This window comes from Pseudochaenichthys georgianus, chromosome 9, assembly GCF_902827115.2.
Source record: "Pseudochaenichthys georgianus chromosome 9, fPseGeo1.2, whole genome shotgun sequence".
NCBI classification, from domain to species: domain Eukaryota; kingdom Metazoa; phylum Chordata; class Actinopteri; order Perciformes; family Channichthyidae; genus Pseudochaenichthys; species Pseudochaenichthys georgianus.
In genome coordinates, this window is record NC_047511.1 from 10,744,543 (window position 1) to 10,755,719 (window position 11,177).

The 11,177-nt window shown below is 41.1% G+C and overlaps 1 protein-coding gene across 2 annotated transcripts in view; it reads right to left on the reverse strand.

Annotated features, from left to right (window-relative positions):
• Positions 1-5,593, reverse strand: part of cfap299 (cilia and flagella associated protein 299) — a 108,192-nt gene extending 102,599 nt beyond the window's left edge. For both annotated transcript variants that reach the window (XM_034090232.2, XM_034090231.2), the window contains exons 1-2: positions 5,476-5,593; positions 836-978 (exon numbers count right to left, since the gene is read on the reverse strand). In XM_034090232.2, coding sequence (XP_033946123.1) covers positions 836-978; positions 5,476-5,583 — 251 coding nt within the window. In that variant the 5' untranslated portion in view covers positions 5,584-5,593. The remainder of the gene's footprint in view (positions 1-835; positions 979-5,475) is intronic.
• Positions 5,594-11,177: the final 5,584 nt, after the last annotated feature.

Here is an 11,177-nt window from a genome sequence, read left to right on the forward strand (position 1 = left end):
AAGTATAGCCTATACATATATAGCCTATACTTAAACAGTGAAGATGTGTGAAGATTTTAATTTGTTTTGCGTTTCATTGAAGAAGTGCAACTGTCAGTATCATTTATAATTGTATTTGATCTGTTTCTCGCACATTATTTTCAAATTGAAACATTAGACATTTGCACTACCTCGAATTTGCATGTAATCGACGAGGTTAGGGTGCAATCAAACGCATGTGCGTGCTTATTTTTGGAAGACTACCTTAAAACATATAGCTGTAAGCCAGTGTTTTGCTGAAAAATAATTATCAAAGTACCTTTTCTAGTGCCAGTCTGTTTCTAAAGAACTATATTTTGGGAATCCTGAAAATGTAAAGTCACGCAAAACAACTTCATAGTCAAGGAACATTTTGAAATATTAAAAATAAAAACTTGGCCTAACATGTAAGGTATGGTTTGGAACTCAAAGTGGCTGAGGCATCACGGTACGGATACAGAATTTCTTCACAGGGAGCTCCCAGCTTCCACCAAGAGAAAAACAAGAAACTCATTTTAAGCAGAGGATCACTCATCTGAAATATTATTCACACTGAATGAGAAGTCAATACAATAAACCACATAACACTAACAGAGGGGAGTAGACACAGAGGGTCACTTTTTTTCTCCTAGCTATGGTGATGGATTCCAAAATCCACTGACCACATTCAGATTTGAAAAGAGCCAGATTTAGTTTTCAGGGGAGCCTTTTGATATTCTAGCATTGGACTGGTGGTTGGTGTGAATGTATATCCGCTGTTAGTCAAGCACACAATATCTCAGTGAGCATGGTGGGTTAGGGTGATTATTTAACTCACATTGGTCGGCTCCTGCTGTAGAAAGTGTTGCTTTTCGCAGCCTGTGCAGCCTGCGCAGCTGCTTTCTTCTCCTCAAATTCTTCCCTGCTCAGGACTGTGCCCTTGTGGCCATGCTTCACCAGCTTACGGGCCAACTCCCTGCTCTGCAGGAGAAAAGGAGAGGAGTCAGTCAAGGAGAGGGGATACAGTATGCAGTCACTGCTCAAGAGAGTTGAATCTTGTCAGTCTTGGATTTTGGCATTGGAGTGCTATCTTTATTACTATTAAACGTCGCTGACCTCAAGGTAATGTCCCTTTGCTTGCTCTGTTTGTCAGACGGTCCACATACAACAGATGTTAAACTTCAAATGATAGACAAACCGAGAACAGCATTTTAGTATTTAGCAACTCATACGGCATTGATTATTTTTCTACAAAAGGGATTTACTAGATTACACTGTACAGTCTGATTGTTAAGCAACAACCTTAGTGCTCAGACTGTATATGAAATATTAAATAAATCTACTCATCGGTGGATCGCTCTGGCTTGAGTTGTCAATAAAGTTTAAAAACTCCAAGACAGGTTGAAATGTGTTTGCTAGCAGTGGTTTGTACGAATAAACCAGTACGGATCAAAAACAATCTCCTGTGTCAAGTGCGTTATGTGTGAAGGAAAGCATTTGCCTCGGTAGATGTGGACCAAACGGTGGGTCCATTTCACAGAGTAATCTTTAGGACAACTAGCTAAGTTTTACTGTAAAAGTTGAACAGCAAATGCCCCAACATGCAAACAAGTGTGGCCCCAGTAGGTTGCCAGGTGGCATTTCATTTGGATTTTCCTGTTCCAAATTGATATACATGGGAATGTAATTGTGTACGTTTAAATCAAACAAGGTGTAAGAGTGCTCAATAAAAGCATCAACATAGACTTGTTTATATACAAGAAAAAACTAAACGGGTAGGGGAGGATACCCTGACAGAGGCCCGGTTTAGGCCCCTGGCTGCCTGTCATTTTTTACGAAAAAGTATTCAGGGCAAAGCAAGTTCAGTATCCCAATCCCGCACAGTGTATGACCCAGTGGCTATTTAAGGACGAAGCATACAGTGTAGTCTGCAACATCCTGGTTTTGGGTGTTGCTAAGCAATCCCTACAGAGCATTGACAAATTAAATGTTTCATTTGTCAGCCAGTAAGATTTACTCACCACTCTGGCTTTATGTCTAAACTTGTTATTTTACTTTCCTGCCTAAAATACCGAAGTGATAGCCAGCACTGCAACACCACAAGCTTCAGATATAGTAGTTTATGGGTTTAGTGTGATTTCATGCACAGGTCCACTCTTTTTCTAAGTGTGTGTGCTTGGTGTGCGTGAGTGTCCATGTGTCATTGCCCCTGTAGGGATTGTTAGCTACATTATTCCAATCAAAGTTTTGCAGACCCGCCGTCATTAGAGCCAAGTCATAAAGTCATCATCTAAAAACCAAATCTTGATGTCAAATCCCGTGGCTTGTAAGATCAAAGCTTCGGCCACATGTCCTCCTACCCAAATCCTAGCAGCCGGGCCTGCGTCCGCACCCCAGAGGAAAAGTTATATTTTCCCTCAACTTTGATGTGGCTTACCAGAACTGAGTCTCAGACATTTGCCGGACCTAAAATTGGCTTGAAAATCATTGTCTCCATTTTCAAGGCTCATTGAGGGGGACCCAAGTTCCCATCAGCAAAAACACGTGGGTTTGCTATCCTGGCTCCAAAATGGTGGAATGAGCTCCCCATTGACATCAGGACAGCAGAAAGCTTACACACCTTCCGACGCAGACTAAAGACTAATCTCTTTCGACTCCACTTCGAGCGATAGAACTATTAACAAAGCACTTATATACTAATAAAGGACTGGCTTATCTAAAGCTAGTTGAGTAGCACTTGAAATGTTTTGGCTCTATGAAACCTGATGTACTTATATGATTCTGTTTTCTTCTAGTTTGTATCTTCTTGGTCAAATGCACATTGTAAGTCGCTTTGGATAAAAGCGTCAGCTAAATGCAAAGTAATGTAATGTAATGTAATTGAATAGGTCTATGTGTTTGAGCTGCTTCTTGCACTGGACACATCAGGACCTGGATGAATACTCAGCGACATATATTCTGGCAATACTGACCTTGTATTAAAACCTCTTTAACTACTTCACTTTTCTGAGTCATAATTGGTCAAATTCTTAAAAACAGGAAAATTAAGTTTATAATTAGCCAATTTATCAGAACTTAGTCCATATCAGTGTGACCGCACAGGTTAGATGACCTGTGCCGACTGTGGTGTGTCACAACACAGGGGTGATGGAGTTAGATAGTGATTGACTGCAGCTGATTATCAGGGCAGATATGAGTTCTTCTCTTCTCTGTGTGGACACAGGTGTTCAAACAAAGCAGCTAGCAAATCATTAGCAAGTGGGCCATCTGCTGGGCAAAAGCAAGACTGCCTATTAGTAGGTTCATTTCAAGCCTATCTAGAAGTATGTGTGTACCAGTGAGCAAAAACCAGAAGAGAGTAACATAAAAGCAAATAATTATGAATTATGATTCAGAGTTTTCCCCTTGACATGCAATTCCAAACTTGTAGCGACACAGACAATTCCTCTCAGGGTTTTGTCTAAACCAGGTAACAGGGGTGCTGTGCCCTCTTACTTTTGGCGTGAGCCCTCATACCAAAATGCAGATGTTCCCTCTAAAATGTTAATGTGATGCCAGAAAACAATATTTCTGTTTGTCAAAAACTGTATAATTACTCAAAAATATGAAAATCGTGTCGAATAGACCGTCAGACGGCATAGACAGCTTTACTTTTACGGAATGCCAACATCAGGCTGTTATTTATGTCTGCAGCACCATCTTGTATAGCCGTCATATTCTCACGATAACTGATATATCTTAAGATCAGCACCCTAATACTATATTTTTCTAGAAAAAACGCTGCTTCAATAAAAACACACGTTTTACATTTTATAGATACACTTCAGGTGATAACAGCATTTGCAAAGTAGACGATTAAGACTTTTTAAATTCTCAAAACTAGACAATTCAAATCATTTAAGTTTTAATTTTGGCCAGGAGTAAATGATATTGTCAAAATGGCCCAACTATCACTTCTAGGGCAAAGGACACGCAGAGACTTCTTTGTGACTTTTTGTCTTTACATTTTATTTACACTTTTTTATTGTATCAATGATAATCATTCTGTGGTTATCTTGTGTGTTTTGAAATTATGAATGAGTGAAGCACATCTCAAATGGGCATTGGTGGTAGCTGCCTGTTAAATCTACTGTCTAAATCGCTTTAATAAAAACTGTGTATGACTGCCACCTAGCGTGCGACCACTTGCACTACAACAGCTAAATGTATCACCATGGCCAGCAATTGTGCAATTTGAGAAAACAGTGCTTTTGATTAATGGTCGAAAAAGTTATCCAATTATTTACTTGAGTAAAAGTACAAATAAAACACTGTACAAATACTTTTTAGATTAGAAACATGTACTTAGAGTCTTAGGAGTAAAAGTATTAATTGCAGAAAAAACATTTAAATTAAAAAATATATTTTACAGCATAACATATTTCATTTTAAAAAATATTTTAGAGAAAAATCAGCTATTCCTAACATTATAGAAGCTGTGATATATGTTTGAACCTGACAAAACCTCTTGCTCCCACTTATTTTTCTGTTTTTTCGGTTTAATCTCAACCAAATAATCCTACTTTAAAAAAAAATCCTAAATATTGTTTGTCAACATCATAATGTTGTAACGTAACTAAATATGTAAAACAGATTTAGTGAAATATGTAAAACAGATTTAGTGAAGCAAAAGTACAACATTTGCTTCCAAAATGTAGCCTAGTAGAGTAGAAGTATAAAGTAGTATAGAATGAAAAGGGTAAAGTGCAAGAAACTCAAATGTATAGGCTACTTGAGTACATTAGCACGTATATGTATTTAATTACTTTCCACCACTGGTTTTAACAGCACGCTATTAAAAACTGTCAAAAAAGTGAGATATGGCTATAGTTTTTAAAATGCTTACTTTTTAAAGCGTTTTTAACCTAATTATATTAAAGAGGGAAAAGCTGTCACAAGAAATGTCGTCTTTGGTCTATGTTTTGAGTATGAACTACAAACCAGATACCATTAATGTTGTTCCCGCATGTTTGTGGCTTCATCACCAGCAGGAGATAGCCATACTCATTAAAACGTGAATTTAATCGATGTAATAATCTTATGGTTTAAGTAAATAAGTAAACAAAAGATAAATGCATAGCAGGGCAGCGTGTCAAAATAAGTGTCATGCTCTTCTTTCGCGTCAGCTAGCTGCTGCTGCTGCTGTGTTGAAAAATATATCTGAAACAAGTGGTGTTGTATTACTTTAATTATTAAATAAGACCACGCTTGAAGATAAAAATGAGGCCGAATTGAACAGGAGCTGGATTATGTTTTTTAAAGTGAAAAATTACGTTTTTGTAACGTGCACTGTTGCATTATTACAAAGATTACCTACAACTGTCAATTTAGCTAATGCGGTTCTGACATAATGTTCAAAACAGAACGGGGTTACCTTGTGAAAGACATTTAACGTTTCAGAGAGGAATTACGCCACAAGTTTATAGCAGAGTGACTCACTTTTAGGTAAAATAAATCCATTGGCTTGACTTTTGAGTCGAGATAATCTTCGTAGACTTTAAACTGTGTTACTGAATCGTTGACACGAGCGGCTGTGCTGTACTCCATCTTCACGTGCTCCGTGTTGTGAGGCTGCTATAGCAACAAGGCATCACAGGAAGCGGGAGTCCACAAGCTGCACACACCCACTAAATGCTTCCGCTTAAAATCATAAAAATTTGACTAAAATGTTATATTAGAGCCCTCAGTTTCACAAATAGATTCATAAATAATTATTACAGACGTCTTTTTTTACAAACTCATGAAGGTTACAATCGTAAAACAGCAGTTTGGCAGGGCAGTTAAAATCCTGGTGCTATGATTGCAAGTTTACAGCACAGTAACTTAAAATGTGAATATAACTGGATACCAAATAACTTTCTGTACCACGTAAAACCCTCAAAGCTGTAATGGACAAAAACATCTTCCTATCACTGCAAAAATTGAAGTGTTGATATGTCAGGGTTAAACATTTGAGAGTTGAATTTAACTCCAAAAGTGTAATTTTAACACTTTATGAAATGGTGTTCAGTGTTGGAGTTATTTAAAATAGTTGATCACATCAGTGTTGAACTAACCCTGCAGAGATGTAATTAAGCTCCACCCACGCAAGGCACGCACAGGCACTCCCGCATTGCAGTTCTTCGGTTGGAGACAAGAGACACTGGGGCCGTTTCTCAATCGAGGATACTGGCTTCCAAGCCAATATTTCAAGGATGCTACGTCATCGAGTGCCGCCGAAGGACCGTTCCAATCTCCAGCATACTTGGAATTCCACCGCGGCCTCGTCCTTGGTTTGGGGGAAATGTCGAGGCTGCACATGGGTAGACTTCGTGTCCTTAAAGGGAAATGGAAACACTTTTCAAACTGCTTTCCATGAGACAATATTACCATTAGGAAATGTATTTATCTAGTCTATTTCCAATGTAAACGATCGAGATACGCGAATTTACTTTTTGAAATACGTGCCTAATGACCATGGGCGCTTCCATTGCTCCGGGACTTTTCCAGTGACGTCACTGACTGGGTACGGCTTCCTGGGCCAAAGCTCAATAACAAACAACATGGCGTGCAATGCACCAGTAGTTTACATTACAAGAAAACGGTCGTCGTCAGGAGTTTATTGTATTGCCCCAGGCTGCACAAATGGATTTTATACAAAGAAGGAAGAAGTACATTTCCATAGGCTGCCACTAAAGGATGAGAAGCTGCTCAAAGTCCAGTCTGGATGCCTGGTTCAATACAAAACATTGGATTTGAAGTCAGGATCTGTTCCCACAATATTCGATTTCTCAACGTATGCAGTCGGGAACACCGACCGTCCTAGCACGTCGGCCGCGCAAGACAATGACAGTGTCAACAAACGTGAAGTTCGAGCCACCAAACGAGTTGCTTCAGCTGCCGAGAGAGAGGTACATATTGCAGCACTACCAGATTACTAGCTCACACATGTATTTACTGACACAGTGTGACCTTATTAATTAACGCAATCGCGTCCAAACTAAATGGTAGCTATTATTATGACGCACAATAGAGAATTGGGGGTGTTCTATAGCTCAACTAATTAAACTGGCATACACACGCTCATCTGTCGAAAACAGCCCTAAAAAGGCTAGTATTGCTATTGATGGATGGTATTGCAGGACCCAGAGCGCACGGAGCACAGAGCGGACAGCAGATAACGGAATTGCAGTTTTATTGCTTATAGATTATCAGAACATTTCAAAGGGGACACAGCCCCATTGGATATTAACCTATGGATTAACTACATCATCGTTTTTATCGTTGTAATGCCATTGAAGACCAGTTTAGACCAGACAATGAGGAAGGTAAGCTGTTAGCCTGGCGTATGTTAGTACCTAGCGCCACTTGTTTTGATGTACGTTTTTGTGGATAACCTCGCGAGTTTGTATCTTTCAGTGTTGAGGTGGGCACCGTTAGATTCTGTGTCTCCTTGCGATCATAAACGATGTGTTTGATGTGCGGCTAGGATAAGTAATAAGGGAGCTAGGAGTGATTTTCGGTGCAGTAATAGGTTAGCATTTTCGCTCGGGGCTAATTCAGAGGCTCACTGTTAGCATTGTGTTTTATTAATTTTTTTATTCCGGATCGTATGCCACTCTATTCGACCGAATCGGTTCATAAGCATAGGCCATGGGATGCCTGGTAACTGTAGATGCTTCCACATCAATGTCATCTCCCGACGAATAGTCAAATTCATCGTTCAAAACGTCGATCTCATTGCAAAATTGTGTTGACTTCTGGTGGAGCGAAAACACAGCCAGTGACGTCACCATTTGGGACTCCCCTAATGGCGGCGGCCTGGTCCCGGAATTCCCCACCCGGCCGGCGGATAATTAATTTTCTTTTGGCGAGTAATATCATATACAATAAATATTACGATCAATATCCATTGTAAAATGAATAAACTACCGGAATATTATAACTGTAATTGGTGTTTCCTTTCCCCTTTAAAATCCCCACATTGCTTTGCGCACGGACCAATTTCAAAAACCCTTGTGGAGAATGGCTGAACCGACGCAGCACACATTTAAATGTAGTGGCGTAGAACATGTGTTGGTAAATATGTTACTTTGTTACATTTGTTTGTTATCACCAAAAAAACACCCACTGGCCGTTTCTCAATCACGAGGATGCTTGCTTGGTAGCACATGTCTTCCGAGTCACTTCCTTCAGAAGCTAGGCAAGAATCTTTCCTGGCATTCGGAAAACGAAGAGTGGAACAGGCTAGCAAGTGTGTCAGATGAGAGGCCCCGCCTTTCATTTTCCGCCACAGATTTGGGGAAATTGGTCCATGCGCAAAGCATTGTGGGGATTTGAAGGACGCAAAGTCTACCTACGGTGGCCCTGAAGTGCAAGACACCACAGCAATTCACAAAACACCATTTCACATTGGATGGAAAGGATATTCCTTAGGGAGAACACTTCTTGTTTGTGATTGGACAGAGCCAGCCAGAGAAGCACTGCTGTGATTGGTTGTTTTTGCTGCCAGTCAAGAAATGACGCTTCGTGATTGGCCCAACACATCAGCCGTTAGCACACACTCAGAGCTCACAGCTCCTCATATCTGTTCAGAAACTGGACAAAAGTTAAACATATACAAAACACAGACTGTCTATGTCATGGCGAATACATTCGCTGCTTTATTTATGTCTGTATGACGTTGTTGTGAGTGTGGACGGAGCAGCAACAGGTTAGTTTAGACCAGGGGTCGGCAACAGGCGGACCGCGGTCCGGATCCAGACCCAGACGCCGACCTATACGGACCCGCGAGCTATAATCAATACATTAATAGGGGATTTTTCGGCGCCTCCCGCTTTTTTAACGCTGATTTGGGTGACTTGTGTAATTCGTGGAGAACCGAAGAGTTTTCGTTTTGGGGGTCGGGGGGGAGTCCGTCAACTTCTCACTTCAAAAAAGAAGAAGAAATCTAGACCGCAAAAATAATTAAACAAGTGAGTACCTGTTTTTCCTGGCCAAGGACAGGTTCCTTGAACACAACACGAGCGTAACGTGTCTTCACATGGTATATGTCTCGTCTGAAAGGAGTGCTGACAGAGAGCACCGGAACGCCGCTCCAGCCCTTAAAATATTGCAATATCCATAAGGAGCCGTACACGTGCCGCAGTGTTTGCGTGGCTGTGTCTTTAGTTGTAAGCACAGTGGCGATCTGTTGTTATTAGCATCTGGTTAGCTAGCTATGCTAACAAATTTAAAGAGCTTTTCTACAACCAGGTGGAAGAGAGCTCTCTCCTGAGAGGCTCAAATAACCTCAGTGAGGTTAAGGCACACCTTGATATGATCAATATAGTTATTAATCAGACTAAATGAAAAACAGGTATAAAATACTATATGACAGTAACAAAAAAGTTGTTAAAAACAACAAGAATAGAGTTTAAAATGGGAGTGATTTGTAAAATATCCAAAAAGAAAAATCTGCTTACAGTTCTGTTTCATATGGGCAGGGCCGCCTTAATGCACGGGCTGACCTGGGCTGAAGCCCAGGGGCCTACAGAGATCAGGGGCCTATCATGAGCCAATAAAAAAGAATTTTATTTTTTTTTCGGATGTTTTAATTTTTTTTTAAATAAACAAAGTCTTGGCTTTCAGAATATGAAACTTTTATTTCCAAAATCTCACGATAAATACATTTTTGAAGCTTGTAAAGGGAAGAAGACAGCTCTCAATCGCCACTCTGCTGTTCTGCTGTTCCCCTCCCTCTGCTGAAATTATGAATGTAAGGCGTATAGTAATCATAGATAACACGGCAGGGGTTTCAAATAAACAAAGTCTTGGCTTTCAGAATATTAAACTTGTTTCAGCAAATTCAGATGATAAATACAACTTTGAAGCTTCGGCATAATTACAAGCGGAGAACGGAGTAACTTTACGTCACAGCAGGCATAACAACAGCCGGTGTTTCTCGTGAGTGTTTTCCCCGGGAAACAAACACAATACACACAAACGCAAAAATACACACACACACACACACACACACACACACACACACACACACACACACACACACACACACACACACACACACACACACACACACACACACACACACACACACACACACACACACACACACACACACACACACACACACACACACACACTTGTGAGCTTCCCCCAGACCAGTAATCCAAACGAAAATATCTTCCCTCCATACTATTTTGATAATTTGCTCCGCTAATCAATCAGATCGATGGATTCCAGAGATTTTTCCCAAAAATGATGACTCCGAAACAGTCAGTGGGCACCACTTAACAGCCAATCAGAATGAGAATATGTTTCACATGTTGTTAAGGAGAACCCAAATGCAGCACTCGAGAAACCAAGGAGAATTGGTAATATCCTTTATTGGAGATTCCACTGGATCGGAGGAATACCAACCGGGCAGTATAACGCACCGGAGGACAGCGGGCAGAAGGTGAGTCAGGGACAGGCAGAGGGTCAGGGAGTAAGCGAGGCGGTCAGCGTAGATACAGGCAGGGTCGGATAACAGGCCAGGCAGGATAGTCGAGGGACAGGCAGGATCAGGAAACAGGCAGAGCAGGCAGGTCGGGGACAGGCAGGGTCGGAACCGGGTAGGCAATCTAGTGTTGAACGCGGGAGAGACAAGCATGAGGCAAAGTACAATCTGGCAAAGAGTGTGTGTCAGGTGCGAGTTTAAATACTGGCAGAAGCTAATGGGTGCAGAAGAGAAAGAGAGTGAGTTAACGAGTGGGTGTGGAAAACAGGTGAGACAGGTGAATGGAAAACTACTGGTGAATGATGGAGCAGACTATGACACATGTGACTTATTCAAATTGCGAGTGATTGATGAAGGTTGTTTAGGAGAAAAAGTTTGAGAAGAAAAAGTTTGAGAGTGGCGCTCGGAAAAGGAAATTGTTGAGGGAAAAGGAGTTTTGAGACAAGCAGCTATTACTTTATTTTAAACCTGTAGGCCAGGATGAGGAGGAAGGACAGATGAGTTCTGTACCGAGCGGTAGCGGTGCCGGCCGCGGGGCCTCGGAGCCAAGTAGGCCGTCTGGTTCTGATAGCGATGGAGTAGCGGACAACCGGACAAATACATGAGGGAGGCCCGATACGTCACTCATCTGGAGGAGAGGACCAGGCGCGCGTAGAGCAGAGTG